Below are 18,256 nucleotides of genomic sequence, written 5' to 3'. Positions count from 1 at the left end.
AGCCTTTTTATTATTCCAATAGAATATTAAAAATAAATGATCGATTATATTATATATCTACTTTTGTGCAATGTAAAGAAAAAAAATAGACAACAAAAAAACATATGCAACGCCACAGACTTTTGGCTAATTCTATTAATTTAATTATGGTTTTTTTTTTTTTTTAATAAAGGTACATTTAAAATACAAGATAAAAAGCGAAGGACGTAGGGAAATTCCCATGAAACATGAAAGACCGACTCGCTGTACTGTCCCCTCCTTCCTCTTCTTCCCTAAAAAATATAAAAGAAAAAAAAAAAAAACCTAATTGAACTTCGTTTCTTTTGAGAATTTTACATTGCTAAAATCCTCACTTTTTCTTTCTATCAATTGCACTGCTTTTGCATCCACTGCGAAACCCATTTCAACAACCTCTTACCTTTTTGTTCTTCTTTCGTTTCATTAGTTTATATGAAATCATCAAATTCCAACCTTTTTATTTCATTTCTACACTCAATTTTGTTCATTACCCATTTCGATTTTGATCCTCTTCTTCCTGTACTATTCATCAAGTTTGCATTTTGTTGTACAAATTGAGAGAATTTTAGCACTCCTCTCTTATGTAAATTCTGGGGTTTTTTATGATGAATCTGAATAGTGTTTGTTTGTAGTAGATTACTTTCTTTTTTGGTTTCAATGTGGTTAAAATTGGTAATGGAGAACAGTGAAGAAGCAGCGGATGATCAGGGATCGGGATGGTTTCAAGTGAAAAAGGTGTTTTTGTCATTCGTTAAGTATTCCCATTGTTTAGTTGATAAGGAAGCTAAAAAAGAAAAAAAAAGAATATTATGTTTTACGGATGCCTCTTTTCTATTAAGCTTCAGCTGGTTGGATATTTCAGCATATATTTCTATCCACGCCATTGATCATGTTTTTAGCTTTGCTAAGTGAGATTCAAACATGTATCATTAGTTTCTTTGATCACAAACAAAATCTGAAGCTTGGATAATAGAAACATAAAGAATATGCCATCTGCTATATATACATATATAATGTGCTTACTTGTGATCATCTCAACAATTTGGTCAATGTGAAAAGTTATGTTTTTCAAGGAATCTGTGTACTCTATCAAGTGCTTGGGTTTATCAGACCTCAAATTGATCTCTTTTACTTTAGGGGTTCTCATTCCAGAGCGGCTGCATTTATGCTCTTGTTGAGTTTGTGAGCCTTGGGTATTTTATGTTTGTGCATTGAACCAGTACACAGCTCCCATCTTTACTCCTTTTTCTTCCAAGTTGCCACATCTTTCTTTCTTTTGTCATCGGGAACTGTTGTTTGATATTGTTCCTTCTTTAACAAAGTTAATTAGGTTAGGTTTTTTTATAATGTTTCTAAATAGTTCACTTTCCCTAGGTGATAACATGATGTGGCCTTCTTGATGACTTTTCTAAGCAGCAGGCAGTTTGTTTATTTGTCCTTGATGTGCTCTAAGGTTTTGGTTTTCTGTACTTTTTCTCCAGAAGCAGAGAAGCAGCTCAAAGTTTTCATTGCATAGCTCGGGTGCAGGATTTTCTGGAAAGAATGGTTCCAGTTGTCATATTACCCAGCCATCATCGAGTGAAAAAAACAGGAATTTGTGTGGGAAGAGTGTATCCCATCATTCAAAGGGAGGGCCAAATCATTCCATAAATGGTTGTGGCAACTCTGCTAACTCTTCTTCTGAGTCAAACCAAGATAAAAACAGGGTGTTCCTCCCCCATAAATTATTGGTTATGCAACGTGGGGAAGATAGTGGATGTTCCAAGTTGTCACCAGTGTCGCTTACCAATTCTAATGCCAAAGTTGGTGACAACCAGAAAATGTTATTGAAGGACAAGCCTGATGTTCCAAGGATCAAGTGGGGAGATCTAGAGGATGATTTCTTGATTCAGCATGGTGAAAATAATTCTCAAGTGGTTAGAAAGTTTGTTGGTGAAGGAAATAATAATTTGGTGGATAGGATGCCAGAGAATAACTGTCATTTTGTTTCACATGTTTCTTCTTCTAGCAACCTTGAAGAAAACAGATTGGTGGCCTCATCAGTAAATGCAGATATTTCTCCTGATCAAACGTTTCCATTCACTAATAAAGAAGATTTACATGGAAAAAACAGTAATGATGCTAGTGAAACTTCATCTCAAGATGTAGAGGTACCAAGTACAGATGGCAGAATGGTTGTTCCAAATTATCCACAAAATTGCAAGGAAAAAACCACTGAAAATTCTAAAACAACAAATGATGATTTTTCTTGTTCTACCCATCCATCTGGTGGAGACGTTGTGCGAGAGGTGAAACTTAATGTTGCTGCTGGTGTGTCTGAGTTGCACGAGTTAAAGATTTCTGAATTAGCAGTTATGAGTACGAATTCAACAATTATTCCATTGGATATTGAGTTGTGTCTTACTGGAAGCACTGCACCTGAAATTTCTGAATTACCAGTGGGAAATGGGAATTCAGGCACAGTGGTGATTCCCCAGGACAGTGAGTTACTTCCACCTGAAAAGACTAATCTTGAAATTTCTACTGAACCTGTTACAAATGGCCACTCAACCACTGCAGTTATTGCCAAGGATAATGAGTCACTTGCATCTGAGAAGTATGCACCTGAAATATCAGGAGAAGTTGTTGTTACTGCATCTGTTGATGACCCTCAGGGACCACCTGGTGTGGCGCTGCACAATGAGTTACTTAAAGTCCATAGAACTGGCTTCCTTGGAGAATGTGGCACGGGTGAAAGCAAAGAAAGATTTAGGGAACGGCTTTGGTGCTTTCTGTTTGAGAATCTCAACAGGGCTGTGGATGAACTCTATCTTCTTTGCGAGCTAGAATGTGATGTAGGACAGATGAAAGAGGCCATTCTTGTTCTTGAAGAAGCTGCATCTGATTTTAAAGAACTGACTAAACGAGTACAGGAGTTTGAGAATGTGAAAAGGTCCTCTCCTCAATCAATTGATGTAAAATGCTTGAAGTCTGAGCATCACAGGCCACATGCTATGTCATGGGAGGTAAATGCTTTCCTATTTGTCTTATGGAAATGCCATATTGATTGACGTAAAATTACTGTCACCAAACCATCAAAATTAATGTTAATCATTTACCTGAAAAGAAAAAAATTGTTTGATCCAAAAAGATAAATAGTAAATAAACCAAAAGAAATGATTCAAAATAGATCTGATTTTCTAATTTCATTTTGTTGTAATTCAAAGTCTCTTCCAAGGAAGTTATCAAGTTACAAGCTCAGTTCTTGTTATCAGTATTTTGTTGATTTGATAGGAGTATTAGTTTTTCTTTCCTGAGATAAAATTTTCTAGAAATTCTTTGATGCAGGACAACTTGATGAAGCAGAAGCTTAAAGGGCTGTTTTGGATCTGACTTTTAGAGGCTGTTTATGGCTGTAGACCTGATGTGAACAGTAATTTTAGGAGATTGTAGGCTGAATCTTTGCTGGGTAATTGTTGTGGAGTTGATTAGTTGTGTGAGAGGTTGTTAGGGATTATTGATGAGTGTCTTATGGTAGATTGATAGGGTTCGTATACTGAAAATTGTATAAATTATTATAGTCACACTAATAAGGTTTCTAGGAGTCACTCCTAGAGGATAAGGAAACCTAAGCTTCACCCCTAGGGTTCTTAGAAGTCACATGTAAGGGCGATTACATCACACAATCAAAACCAAATTGCTGGAATTTTATTCATAAATTGCAATGAAAATATTGAAAGACTACATGCTTATTTGTAGAGCTTTAGCAGTCCAAACCCAACAAAGACTTAGATCCCCTCAACTTCTGACCTCACTATTCCTATTTAGAATAAAAAACCTAAAATAAAATACTAATTGAAAATATAACCTAGACCTTGGCTAATTTTCCAGCAAAAAGACAGAAAACATATTGAGTTTCTTCCCTAAGATGATTTTGTTTTTAAAATAATAATAAAAGAATCGAGTATGAAAACGTGAAGTTTCATAACACATGCATATAAATGCAGTTATACTTTGATGTGTATTAGATTTGGAATATTGTTTTTGTTTCATGAGTGTTATGGGGTTTTAATAATACCCTGTTTCAATTGAGAAGAAGTTTATTATGGATTTTATTTGTGTATTTGTCTGCATATGCACCCAAATGTAGATTCTCTACGTGCATCAGTCAGAAAATTTCTTTTCTAGGTACCATCAGGTTCCTTTTGCTTGCATGCCTTTTAACTTGGATTTTTGGGAGACACAAAAAATGGAATACAATTTCTAAAACCAAAACATGATGTCTTTGTTGTTTGTTTCCTTGGAGAAGGGGAGTAAAATAACAAATTGAAATTAGCTGGTGTTATAGGTTGAATGTTGGCTTTTGTTTTTACATTATTGGACATAACAATTAACTGAAAATTATTTGGTTTCTACTTGCAATCATTCACCTTGAGAAGGATAATGGACAATCAATGAAATGGTGCAACTCCTTATTACCCATTATTTCTTTTCTAAATTGGTGTTTGAAATTAACTCTGTATGGTGTCTAGGCTAGCTTGTTTTGTTTATGAGCCACCAAATGACATTTCTTCAAGTGAAGCAAAATTCTTGATTGTTAGATACATGACTGTGGCATGTGCACTGGCCATCTTGTTGCAATAAAACCTTCACTTTAATCTGATTTTGTGCGGGGATGGTCTGTAACAGATGGAAATTCCTTTTATATCATCTAGTCACTAATATTTAGGAATTTGTGTGCCCATGAAACTTGTTTGTGCTTTTTGGGTACTTTCAAGTAGGTGATTCAATGTGAGAGTGATTATTATGTATCTGCTTGTATGTGGATGATAATTGTTCATTATCCTAAAATCATCCTATTTTTGTATCAGAACCTTTTCTTTTCTTTATGGTTTTGGCATCGTTACAGAATGCATTGTGATATCGTATGCACATCCTCTGTCCAACTTGTTACAAACCATCTTCTGCTTAATTAGACTTTGTGTAGGGATATTTGCATAAATTATAATAATTCCCAGAGCTATGGTGAAATTACAGGTCCAAAAGCTTGGCAATTTTACTGAAAACATTAAGAACTATCACACAATTTCCCTCTATGTTTGAACGTACTTATTGTTTAAACATCAGCTATTTTGGTTACTTGAATACTATAATTTCAATATTAGTTAGTAATTTTGACTTTGTGTATTTTCCAGTGATTTTTTTTAATTAAATAATTTATCTATATTCAATGTATTTAAAGAAAAATCCATTAACTTCCCATTCTTATATATCGACCTAATGAATTATTTAATTTTTTAAACTCATTTGAAAGCAATCACTAGAACAACGGATTATTTGGGTTTTCCCCTTAAAAACTAAAATTTTGGTGAACATTGAAATAATATCAATGTATTTAAAATAACTGGTGTATGGACAAAAAATGAATTCTAACTTAGTAAGGGCATTTTTGCTGTAAATTTGGCATTCTGGTTATAAAGGGTTTTTCTGTAAAATTATTGATCTTATAGTTAGTGTTTGTAATTTCATGATATCTCAGGGGGGGCTATCATATCTGTAATTTCACAATATCTCGGGGGGTGGGGATGATCATCTGGTTACTTATGTTTGGGAATTGTGCATCCATTTACTCTTTTTTTTTTTTTTTTGTATTGGGGTGCTTGGAAGTGGTTGATTCAAGGGATATTTTATTTCTAACACGAAACATTTGGAGTGAATGATTATGTTTTCTTCTTAAATTATTATTATTATTATATTTGAAAATGGTTAGTAATTTCATTCTCATTTCAGGTTCGCAGAATGACAACTTCATCTCAGAGAGCTGAGATACTATCTTCATCTTTGGAGGCTTTTAAGAAAATTCAACAAGAAAGAGCTAACATGCTTGCAGCTAATAATGCAAAAATTCTGGGGCTTGAATGCTCCAATAGCCATGATGTATCTGTTGATCATCTCAACAAGGCTGCTGGGAAAAGTGATGTAATGCTCAGTGCCAAAGATTCAGTGATGAAGTCAAGGAAACAGAGTGGAGGCTCATATTCCACTCAAGGAAACCTGAATGATAAGAAGCAGAACATTGACTTAGGCAGGTTCAATAAAGTAAACTTTGTAAAAAATGCCGCACCACCCAATGTATCTTCTTCGAGTGCCAATTCATGTATGCTACTTTTCAGGGATAACTCTGCCTCTGGTTTTGTGAAGGGCAAACAAGAAACTGAGGCAGACATGCTGCTTCATAAGAAAGATAAAACATTTTCAGAAACTGCCATTGAGAAAAACCTTAAATCTGCAGAAAATACCACCAAGAAGCAGATTCCTCTTTCTGAGAAAGACAAGGAAAGGAGAAATTCTAGTTCAAGGAAATCAATGGATGCATGGAAAGAGAGGAGGAATTGGGAGGACATTCTCTCATCTCCTTTCTGTGCCTCTTCTCGCTTATCAAATTCACCAGGCATTAGCAGAAAAAGTGCTGAGCGCGCACGCATTTTGCACGCTAAACTAATGTCTCCTGATAAGAAGAAGAAAACTGCTTTTGATCTGAAAAGGGAAGCAGAAGAAAAACATGCACGGGCTATGAGGATCAGAAGTGAGCTGGAGAATGAAAGGGTTCAAAAGCTTCAGCGCACCTCAGAAAAACTAAATCGTGTAAATGAATGGCAGGCTGTACGCACTATGAAGTTACGAGAAGGAATGTATGCTCGCCACCAGCGTAGTGAATCTCGACATGAAGCTTTTCTAGCTCAAGTTGTGAGGAGAGCTGGTGATGAAAGTAGTAAGGTTAATGAGGTTCGTTTCATTACTTCCTTGAATGAAGAAAACAAGAAACTTATGTTGCGTCAGAAACTTCATGATTCAGAATTGAGGAGAGCTGAAAAGCTGCAAGTGATAAAAACTAAACAAAAAGAGGATATGGCTAGAGAGGAGGCTGTTTTAGAACGCAGAAAACTTATTGAAGCTGAGAAGTTACAGCGTCTTGCTGAAACACAGCGAAAAAAGGAAGAGGCACAGGTTAGAAGGGAAGAGGAACGCAAAGCATCAAATGCAGCACGTGAAGCAAGGGCAATCATCCAGCTTCGGAGGAGAGAGGAAAGAGCAAAAGCACAGCAAGAGGAAGCTGAGCTGTTGGCTCAGAAATTAGCTGAGAGACTTAGTGAAAGTGAACAGCGTCGCAAATTTTACCTGGAGCAAATACGGGAGAGAGCTTCTATGGATTTCAGGGATCAATCTTCACCTTTAATGCGCAGATCAATGTATAAGGAGGGTCAAGGTCGAACAACACCAACCAATAGCAGTGAAGATTATCAACTAAACAATGTTGCAGGGGCAGGAAGTTCTACTCTTGCTGCAGGAAAAGCAGTGTTGCAACATTCAGTGAAACGACGGATTAAAAAGATTCGGCAAAGACTTATGGCTCTCAGATATGAGTTCACCGAGCCTCTAGCTAGTGCTGAGAATACTAGCATTGGGTATAGAATGGCTGTAGGAACTGCCAGAGCAAAATTTGGGAGGTGGCTTCAAGAACTTCAAAGACTTCGGCAGGCAAGAAAAAAAGGTGCCGCAAGTATTGGTCTAATAACAGCTGAAATGATCAAGGTACTCATTTCCACTGTAGAACAAGATGGTATTATGACATTTCAAACTTTGATAATTTATACTGCTGTACTATTGTGCTCGTATTTGCTAAAGGTGGTGGAAGTTACTGTACAGAAGGATATCAATTAAAAATTGCTATCCTGATCAATTCCTACTGTAACATTTGTTTTGGTGGACATTGTTTCATGGCGTTTCTTTTTTCCCTTTTCTGTTAGTGGGAAGTTTTGAGGGAATTTTTTCTGTTGAATTCTAATTTATTGCATGCAATTTTTTATCAATCAGTTTGTGGAGGGCAAGGATCCTGAGCTGCAAGCTTCTCGACAAGCTGGTCTGCTTGATTTCATTGCTGCTGCTCTGCCTGCCTCTCATTCATCAAATCCTGAAACGTGCCAGGTAACCATACACCTCCTGAAACTTTTGAGGGTGGTACTCTCAGCGCCTGCGAACAGGAGTTACTTTCTGTCACAGAATCTCTTACCCCCAATTATCCCCATGCTGTCTGCGGCCCTTGAGAATTATATAAAGATTGCTGCTTCTTTAAATGTCCCTGGGAGCACCAACTTGCAATCAAGCAAAACATCAGTTGAAAATTTTGAATCAATCTCTGAAGTTCTCGATAACTTCTTGTGGACTGTTGGGACAGTTATTGGTCATGCAAGTTCCGATGAACAACAAGTCCAAATGCAAGATGGCTTGCTAGAGCTATTGATTGCATACCAAGTTATTCATCGACTGCGGGATCTTTTTGCACTTTATGACAGGCCACAGGTGGAAGGATCACCATTTCCTTCTTCTATTCTCTTGAGTATACATATGTTGGTGGCTCTAACATACAGACCTGGAACCAATAGTTCCATTAATTGGGAAACTTCTCCAGTCAATACAGTGCTGGGATTTGAAAATCAAGAGGCCAAGCCCGTAGAAAATGCTGATTTTCAGTATTCCTCAGCAGTTATGACTTCTGAAGATCATAGACCTCCACTATTTGTACTAAATTGTGGCACAGTTGTATCACCTCCAAATGTGTCAGATGATATACAGATAGATGAGTCCTGTAATATAAATGAAATTAAGGAGTCAGTATCCCTTAGCAAAGATGGTGAACAGCAGCCACATGGATCTGTTGAGTTAAATATCGCCAACACAAACACAAGAGATGGTCAAGATGAAGCTCAGAAAAATCTGATTGAGGAGAAGGATGTGAGAAAGTTTGTCAGCGATTGTGCAGAGCACAATAATAATGTCATGTTGAACATGAAGGGACCGGTAGCTTTTCTCCTTTCTGCCATATCTGAAACTGGACTCGTCAGTCTTCCTTCTCTGTTGACAGCTGTGCTTCTTCAGGCAAACAACAGATTAACCTCGGAACAGGTAACTTGCTGTCAGCTACAAAAATATTTATATAGCATATCCCCTCAGTTTTGCAGCGATCAATTGACTGCTCTGAGAATGTTAGTTTTTCTGTTCTCACATTCATGTCTGTGACCAGAGCATTTTATATGGCATATCCCCTCAGTTCTCTGTTGTCCAAAATGCCCTCTAAGCTTTGGCCAGATGCATTCTAGCCATGTGTCATGGAGTTGATTGTTCATGCCTTAGCATCAATGTAGATATTTACCTCTTTATCTTTATGATTTGTTATTGATGAACCCTGAGCGTATTTCTGGAAGAGTTCTATCATTTGTTTGTGGATCAGTAAGAATCTCTAAGAAAAACCAATATGAGAATGCTTTTGGAGTCAAGAGGCTTTAAGTTTAGAATCTGATCACAATGGAATGAGAATTTCCTTGTAAAAGCAGATTTGAGAAGTGATTTTAAGTATTTCCCGGCAGGCCTTAAACCTTCAAAAAGAAGTGCTGTATATGACCAGAACTATTTCTGTTTTGGAACTTGTTTATTGACTGGAACTTATGCATGTCAAGTTTCTTACACGAGATCATTGCTATGGCTCTACTAAAGAGAGATCCTGTGCAGCAGGGAATTTGGAGTCAATTCTATCCTTAAGCATTTTCCATGAAGTATTTGCTCTCAAGATTCCAACCTCCACCTTCATACTTGCAACTTGGCAATGGCCCCTGCATCTGGTGGTTTATACTACCAGAATTCTTTTATCTAATTAGTGTTCTGTTAAGGCTGATCTTGTAATAATGCTCACTGATTAAGCATTGTACAAATTACATATATTCCATTGAACAAAAGTTTTGATATTCTTCTTTCTGTTTCAGGGCTCATATATCCTTCCATCTAATTTTGAAGAGGTGGCAACTGGGGTGCTGAAGGTTTTGAATAATTTGGCCCTTTTAGATATTGTATTCATGCAGAGAATGCTGGTAAGTTAGTTTCATTTTTCAACTGACAGATTAGATGGATGAATGGTGACTTCTCAAAGAAGCATTGATTCTTTAAATATCCAGACCAATTTGCAATGTGCATCTTTTTTGTTTTCTTTTTCATGGGATTGGAGGAAAATTGCTCGTGCCTATGGGTGTCATGGAATTATGTTTCCATGAATCGCAGCTTTAATTGTGTTTTAATGAATTTCATGTCTTACCAGTTTTTCCTTCATAAATCCTTTTTGTTTTCCCCTTCTTTATTACTTTCCTTTTGGTCTACACGTTTTTTTTTCACACATGGCATCTTAATTACTTGACACTATGGGCAGGAGGTAGCTTGTCCCTTTTTTCCCACTAATCTAAAGCAGCACTATTTTCCGTCAATTCTTCACAGGCTAGGCCGGACCTGAAAATGGAATTTTTTCATTTGATGAGTTTTCTTCTTTCTCATTGCACCAGCAAATGGAAAGTAGCTAATGACCAGGTAATTTTATGCATGTCATTGTTTTTAATTCAGGAACATATACAGAAGATCTCCATGTTAGCTTGCAGCAATTTAAAATACAAGAGGGATGCAAAACCTGCTTAATTAATAAAGAAGAATCTGTCTGGAAAGCATGATGGTGTCTGTATGAGCGACCAGCTTGGATATAAATATGAATCAGTGGTCGAGGGAAAGAATCAGGGAACATAAAAAATGGAATGTGTATTGTAGAATGAAAAGTGATCAATAATTGGTCTTTAAACATAACATATTCTGAAGCAAATAATGTGAGATGAGCTGGGAGGGTGGATATGTTGGGATAAAAAAGCATCAATCTCTAAATTTTTCTGATTATTGTATGAATGTGGATGAAAATAATCAGTATCTGGGTACATTTTACAGTAAGCTAAATGCTTCTCTGCATTTTGTGTAATTTGTCTTAGGTTGGGTTTCTTCTGCTTGAATGCCTTTCGCTTCTTGGTTATTTTGCCTTGTTCCACTCTGAGAATCAAGCTGTTCTTCGATGGGGAAAAAGTCCCACCATACTTCACAAGGTCAGTGAAACTAATGAATATCTTGTTTTCTGTCAAGTTATTTTGTGTATAAAATCTAATTGGTTAGCTGGAAGAAGACAGATATGCGATCTGCCATTTGTGTTCTTCAGTGACACCGAGCTGATACCAGTTTTGGCTGGCGCACTAGTTGCCGCCTGCTATGGGTGTGAACAGAACAAATGTGTGGTTCAGCAAGAATTGAGCATGGATATGCTAGTTTCGCTGTTACGATCTTGTAGAAATGTTTCGCCAGCAATGCGATCCAATCCAATTGTGGAAAATCTGCCAGCAGAAGATGCAAATGAAAGTAACCTGCATATTTCTGAACTTAAAAAATCATCTCAAGGGGACATTCTTCAAAGATCCAACCGGTACAATTCTAGAAGCATGCGGGTTTCGATGGGGAAAGCTGGTACCTTTGGAAACAGCATCAGAGGTGGCAAGATGAGAAGCCAGAGAGATGGCAAAACAACAAAAACTGGTGAAGAAATGGCTTTGAAACACAATCCAGTAGCTCCTCAAACTTCCATGATGCTGCATTGTAGATTCCCTAGCAGCTTCATGGACAGGGCAGAGCAATTTTTTACAGCAGGGATGACCAACGTGGCAGATGAAGTTCGATGAAACTAAGGGAGCACTCTTGGTACTGGCATTTGTCATTGTCTTTGAAGCAACCGGTGACAAGTTTTGAAGCGAAAACATACTTTTGTATCAGAAAATGTGGCTGGCAGAGCGGTCAGAAACTTAAAAAAAAAAAAAAAAACAAACAAACCACGATCAGCTGACCTGTCTTCGGCATGGATTGTCATCAAATGAATAGTATATATCTGTTTCTAACAGAAGGCCGAGGCATGACAAAAAGCCAGATATATTTATTAACGTGTAAAATCACAGTTCATATATATATATATATATATATAGTAGTTTCATCATAGAAGCTGCATGCCAAGTTTCGCGAGATGTATGAATCAAAATAATTGATCTGCAATATTGCAGGCACACGGAACGTCTTGTTGTATCATTACATGGTTGAACTTCACGTATTTTTGGCAAGGTTTTCCTTTCTGCGCTGTGCATTTATTGCAGAGATAGGACGGTATTAGCAAGCTGGCTTCTAACAAGTGATGCTGATCGGCTCCTGTGTCGTGTGGATTGCTTGAACATCCATAACTACTTTCTTCAGCAATCAATTTTTAACCTACAATTGATGACTCTCTTTATTCCCTTATAACCATAAAACAAGAAATTTCAAATCATATAGCGTGCCGATGTGTTGTTTTTATCTCACACAATAGCTCACAAGACAAGGGACAGCCGCGGCGGATTATATTAGCTTTCAGCATTGAGACTCTCAAAGAGGAGAAACGATGGCGTCCGCGAAACAGATGCTGCCATTGTTAATGCAACGCTACTGATGAGAATCAAACATTTTTCCATAGCACCCACCCGGTTTAGGATGTTGGCTTGTACGCAGATGCTTGAGTTTCTGCCACTAACTATTCTCTCGCTTAGAAAGTGATGTGCTTGATTTATCAATTTTTATTTTTGATTCCATGTTAGTTTATTTTATATATTTCTCATTTATTTATTTATATTTGTATTTATATCTATACATAAGAAAAAGAAATTCATGGAATTTTTGGATTGAAAACTTAGCATTCAATCCTTGAATTCTAAGCTAAAATACTATCCTTAATTAACCTGGAGCTAATGGTATTAAAAAAACCTATTAAATAAGAAAATATGTCCTCGATTTGTGTACAAAATTTAAAAATAGAGGAAATTTCTTCACTAGAAATTTCAATAGATCTTGATAAATTGAACATAATAATTATTGCGCATGTGCAGCGTCGCAATGACCATCTACCCTTTAGTGTATTGTTTGTCTAGACAAATATGTAGAGACAAGGGATTCTTATCTTTTATCAGTGGAAAATTTGAATGGAAGTTGCTATCTAGTATTCTAGTCACTAGAAACTCTAACCGATATCAGATATCAAGTACGGAGATTTGTTATGTAAAGGGAAGATATTAGCACCACAACTATGCCCTATATATGGTAAGTTGCATTATTTTGTTGTTTGATAAAATTTAAGATCTTGTTGTGGTTTCTAATTATTGGTCTGTCTATAATTTAAGATTTAAGAAAAGCTCTTCTCTGTAAGAAGGCTTCTTATCTTAATGAGGTAAAACCTAACTATTCTAGCGTAAAAAAAACATTTAATATCTAGAATACGTATTATGTGTAATGTCATGCTCCGAATACTAAAAAACAAACCAAATATTTTTTTTTTATTTTTGAAATTTTAGTCAATATTCTCTTGATTTTAATAAACTGGTTATTAAAGTCAAAATGCATAATGCATACTAAAACATTTTATTTGTATGAAAAACACAATATGAGATTTTAACTTTGAGACATTTGGCTGTATGCAATTTGTTTTTCAATTTCTTTTTGTATTTTGGAAGTTTTAATGAAAATCGACTATTTTAATACTAAATTTGTATATTTACAGTGTATTTAAATGGAATGGGCCAGCACCAACCCAAAATAAAAATGATCCAGCACCGGCCCAACATAAATAAAATAGGCTAGCATTGGCCCAAAAGATTATAATTGGTTGGTTACTGTGCATAGTAGAGTAACATCTGATTATTTTTATTTTTCTGCAGAATGTGAATTGCTTACGTTTTGTATGCAAAATGAAAGAAAAGAGATTACAAAGTAGAGAAGGAGGGAAGATTACCTAGAGTGAAAGGGCATGCTTGTTGTCGTCTGCGATGGCTTGCGTTGGTGGAGACGATGGTTGGACCCAGTGGCGCTGCTTCTTCTCTCCTATGCTTCTCCTTTTTTTTTTTTTTCTTTTCCTCTGCTTTTGTTTCATTCTATCTTCTTCTTCCTTTTCTTTCGGTGTTCAGGCCATTCTCCCGTTTCTTTTTTATTTTTCTTTTTTTGAGGCCCCAAATATCAATTGCCCCCCTACTACCCCTACCTAAAGGGTAAGGTGGCCAGGGCTGCCATTGTGCAGCTACTCCATGACCGTCTAAAGAGGTATGTCTTCTTTTTGAATGAGAGTCGGCGTCTTTTTAAAGGGGAAAAGCGGGGGAAAACACAGGAAGAAAAATCTTCTTCTTCCCCTACTTTGCGCATCAAGGGAAAGAAAAAGGGCTACAGTGTTGTTCAAAATGACACTGTTTTAGGCTTTTTTTTTCTTTTTTTTTTGTTTTAATGAACAGTGTATGAAACGGTGTTGTTTTGGATAAAATATGTTGTTTCATTTAAAAGGAAAAGGCGGCAAAAACGTGTCAGAATTTACATTGGTCCTCAATTTTTGATTTTTCAATGGAGTCTTTAATTGCAATTTTGATTGTAAAAATCAATTCAATTGCATCCCTGCCAAATTCAATTCTCGACCTTGAAGGTGGTTGCTTTTTTCACATTGGTCCTTGGTCTTGAATTTATACAATTTGACCCTTAATTGATCAATAAACCTTTAATTTCTTTAATTTGGCCCTTGATTCCATTTAATTGCAGCCCCTCTATTTACACGCGTTTTTCATTTTGGTCATTGGTTTCAGATTTCTTCAATTAAATCCGTAATTGGCCATAAAACTTCAATATTTATGCAATTAAGCCCCTGATTTAACCAAATTAACTTCTACGAATTATAATTTGGTCCCAAAACTTTTATTTCTTCCAATTAAAGACCAAATTGACTTCAAAATCCAATTTTCTTTCAATTAACCTCTTTATAAACTCAATAAAACCTTCAATAAATTTAATTGAGTCCAATAAACATATGATTTTGAACATTTCTTTCTCAAATTAAATTTTCTTTATCGGTCGGGCTCTCATCAATCAACAATATATTGTCAAATTTCAATCCTTGTATTTTTAAACCTCTTCAACTAATTTTTAGTCATTTTCTGGACACTTTGGTATTCTTTTTTCACTATTATTATTTTTTGATTTTTCTCTTCCGAATATATATATATCCTTTTTTGCACGGGGACCTAAAAATAGGTTATAATAGATGCTTCCCTCTTTACAATGTTTAGACTGAAATCTCAAAAGAGGTTTTAGATAAAAAAAACCTTTGTAAAGAAGAAAAAGAAAAACGATCACATTATCTTGGGCAACCTGTCTCTTTTGAAGAAAATTGGTTTGCTTTCATAGGTGACCTATCCTTTTTTTTTTTAAAGAAAAATGGTTTATTTTTACGGATGACCTGCCCACACACTCATATATACCTTGGTCTATTTTCATGGACGACTTGCCTACACATACTCAAAATGGTCTATTTTTAGGGGCGATTAGCCCATACATTCACACTTACCTTGGTCTATTTTCATGGGCCACCTGTCCAAGTAAAAAAAGAAAGAATGGTTTTATTGTAATGGGTGATTTACCTGAATGAAGGAATGGTCTCATTGTAATAGGTGACCTATTATTAAAAAAAAAGAAAAGAGAATTGGTTTTCATTATAATGGGTGACCTACCAAAAAATGAGAAAAAAGAAAAGCGATCTTGTTGTAATGGGTGACCTACCCGGTGAAAGAAAGGTCTTATTATAATGAGTGATCTACCCATATAAAAAAATAGAGAATGGTTGCATTGTAATGAGTGACCTACCCTAGTGGAAAAAGAAAAGAATGGTCTCATTGTAATTGGTGACCTACTTAGATAAAAAAAAATTGGAGAAAGGTCACATTGTAATGAGTGGCCTACCCAGAAAAAGATAGTGAGGGCTTAAAGGCGCATTCGGAATGAGGTAGGGTTATAAAACGCACTACCCAAGAGATAAGGGCTCAAAAGCGTACTAGAAATAAGGTAGGGTTAGAAAACGCCCTACCTAAAAGGTCATAGTGAAACTCCAATCGAACAATGTTGAAAGCAATGCATTATGATTGACATGCATGTATACTTACCTAAGAAATATAGATCCCTATTTCTTCATCGTGTTTTTCTTTTCTTAAAAGTTGGAGTGTTGGTAGTAAACTTTGATGGCCTTTTCAATATTGCTTACTTGAGTCATATCTTGTGATTTTGACTCTTAGAAAGGGTTTCATATCATCATACTTTTTTGTCCTCAACCCTTTATCTCAAGGGTTGCCAATTTTACCCAATATTTTCCTTAGAAAAGAAATCATAGAGCCAACCCTACCAGGTGTTTTTTGATTGCCCCTTAAGCTTGATTATGCCCCCAAATATTCAAATTAAATTTTCTTTAAGGATGAGGCTATGTGAAGGAAGGTTTGACAATGAGTTGTTTTTATGTAGAAATGTTGGAATTTTAAAGCTATTCGAGAACACAAAAATCATTTTGGCATCGATTCAAAGCAAACTTGTTTTAAAAAAATTCTAGTGATTCCTATGGAGTGGTTATCAGAAGTGATGAAAACTTTTTATTTTGCTTTTGGTGAAAACATGAAGTGACATTTGAATGGTAAAAAATGATTTAAGATCTAATTTTATTTGCATGAATAATGAAGTAACATTTGAAGGGTTATAGAGAACTAGTCTTAAAAACATTCATTTTATTTGCATGAATAATGATTTAGTTTGCATGAGAAAACATTGCCTATGAATCTAGATTGTTTACCTTTGATTAGAACGACCTTAATTGGGCACGTAATGTAAGCATGGGCAATTGGGCAATTCGTTATGAAGAAAAAGGATACTTGCAGGCTTAAAAGGTGTTTAATGGATTTTAAAACTAAGGATAATTAGTGTTTATTTCTTGATCTTTTGTCCTTGGAACTTCTTTCCAAAATGGTCTATCATGCCCCCTAGTGTTGGATGTGTGGCCTTTCTGTTTGTTTTTTCTTTCTTCATATGGTCAAGTATCATCATATAAGTTATTTTTATGAGAAGCTCAATTCTTTTAAACCCTTTGTTTTTTTATGCCCTCTTAACTTTTTTATGCACCCCCTCCCCCCCTAGTTTTGTTTGGGCACTTTCAATCGACAAGGTTTTTTTGTATATCTCTCGCACTTGCCCCCTAGTGTGGAGTGTGATCCTAGTCACGGTTATTATAAAAAACATTACTAGACTCAAAAGGGATCTGTGAAAGATATATTTCAGCCTCATGAAAGGATTATCAAATATGATCTTTTGTTATCTCAAATGCATGCATTTAGGAGCGATAAGTCTTTCATGTGAATATCCAAAGTGATTATTCTTTCAAACAAAACTAAGTTTTGGAGTCACCTTATGGTTTTTTTTAACAAATTTTCTAGGTGTATGGTTACCCTTCTAAGAATCACTTGAATTTCTAGAATTCGTTTGTTTTGAACAATCATCAATATGATTTTCATTTTTTATACTGAACTTTGAATTCCTAAAAATTCTTGTGAACATGTGAGATCATGTATAGTTTTAGAAAAAAAAGAAGGAAAACATGTCATGAACACGAGAAAATACATGATCTTATTAATCAAGAAACTCCTTTGACAAAGAAAGTCTTGTGGTATTATAAGCCAAATTAACAACAAGACTGAAACAGGTTTAAATAAAAAAATCAAAACTTTGAAGGCATAATCAACTAGAGGTAGTTATTTTGGGACAGAACAAGAACAGGCTCCATTCTGCAATTGTGATGCAATTCCTCTTCGGTCAGCTTTTTCACAAAAGCTTTTGCAGAAATGCTAGATTGTGTTGAGACTCTTGACCATGTTTGCCCCTTATTTCTTCAGACTGAGTCATTGTTGGAGTTTGAACAAAGTTGATAGGTCGGTTGGAAGGAACTTTACCAGAGTTATTTCTCAGTATTTGCTCAAGTAAGCTAAAGGCGAGTCACATTTGTCGTCAGAGACTCTAACTCTTTTTGTATTTGCTCAAGTAAGCTAGAGGCGAGTCACGTTTGTCGTCAGAGACTCTAACTCTTTTTTAAAATGGGCATCACGGTGAGCACACTTTTTATCTTTCGTGTTTCTCACTCTAAGTCGGGTGTTGTAGACTTGTAAGGAACCTATATTTCAACCTGCTATATGTATGCAAATAATTTACAATGATTGGATGTATATGTATGATGCAAATATATGTACATGTCTTATAAAGAGTTTATACTCTAATGTTAGGTTTAGGCTATTACATGATGGATAACTTACTACCTGGTCTAGAAAAGGTCTCTTGTTGTTCCAGTAATCACCCTCATGAAGGCAATATAGGGCCTCAGTAGGTAATGAGATGTGATTAGTACTTAAAAGTGCATTTTTATCAAGGTTTTATATCATCATTTTGCACTTGAAGTATCAATAACTCCTTAACTAAAACATGTTTTATAATAACGTAT

At 35.7% G+C, this 18,256-nt stretch overlaps 1 protein-coding gene across 3 annotated transcripts; it reads left to right on the top strand.

Annotated features, from left to right (window-relative positions):
* Positions 1 to 204: 204 nt before the first annotated feature.
* Positions 205 to 12,014, top strand: LOC105114986 (uncharacterized). 3 transcript variants are annotated; one of them, XM_011011736.1, is made up of 8 exons: positions 206 to 753; positions 1,500 to 3,023; positions 5,788 to 7,590; positions 7,873 to 8,961; positions 9,816 to 9,920; positions 10,318 to 10,407; positions 10,851 to 10,961; positions 11,043 to 12,014. In XM_011011736.1, exons 1-8 carry the CDS (start codon positions 676 to 678, stop codon positions 11,583 to 11,585), a joined length of 5,343 nt encoding a protein of 1,780 aa, XP_011010038.1. In that variant the 5' UTR covers positions 206 to 675; the 3' UTR covers positions 11,586 to 12,014. The 3 variants fall into 3 exon arrangements, with proteins under 3 accessions (XP_011010040.1, XP_011010038.1, XP_011010039.1); XM_011011737.1 differs by having other exon boundaries at positions 11,039 to 11,161; XM_011011738.1 differs by lacking the exons at positions 10,318 to 10,407; positions 10,851 to 10,961; positions 11,043 to 12,014 and adding an exon at positions 10,441 to 10,835 and having other exon boundaries at positions 205 to 753.
* Positions 12,015 to 18,256: the final 6,242 nt, after the last annotated feature.

Source organism: Populus euphratica, unplaced genomic scaffold (genome assembly GCF_000495115.2).
Source record: "Populus euphratica unplaced genomic scaffold, PopEup_1.0 scaffold619.1, whole genome shotgun sequence".
Taxonomy (NCBI): domain Eukaryota; kingdom Viridiplantae; phylum Streptophyta; class Magnoliopsida; order Malpighiales; family Salicaceae; genus Populus; species Populus euphratica.
This window is presented reverse-complemented; position numbering and strand designations above follow the sequence as displayed.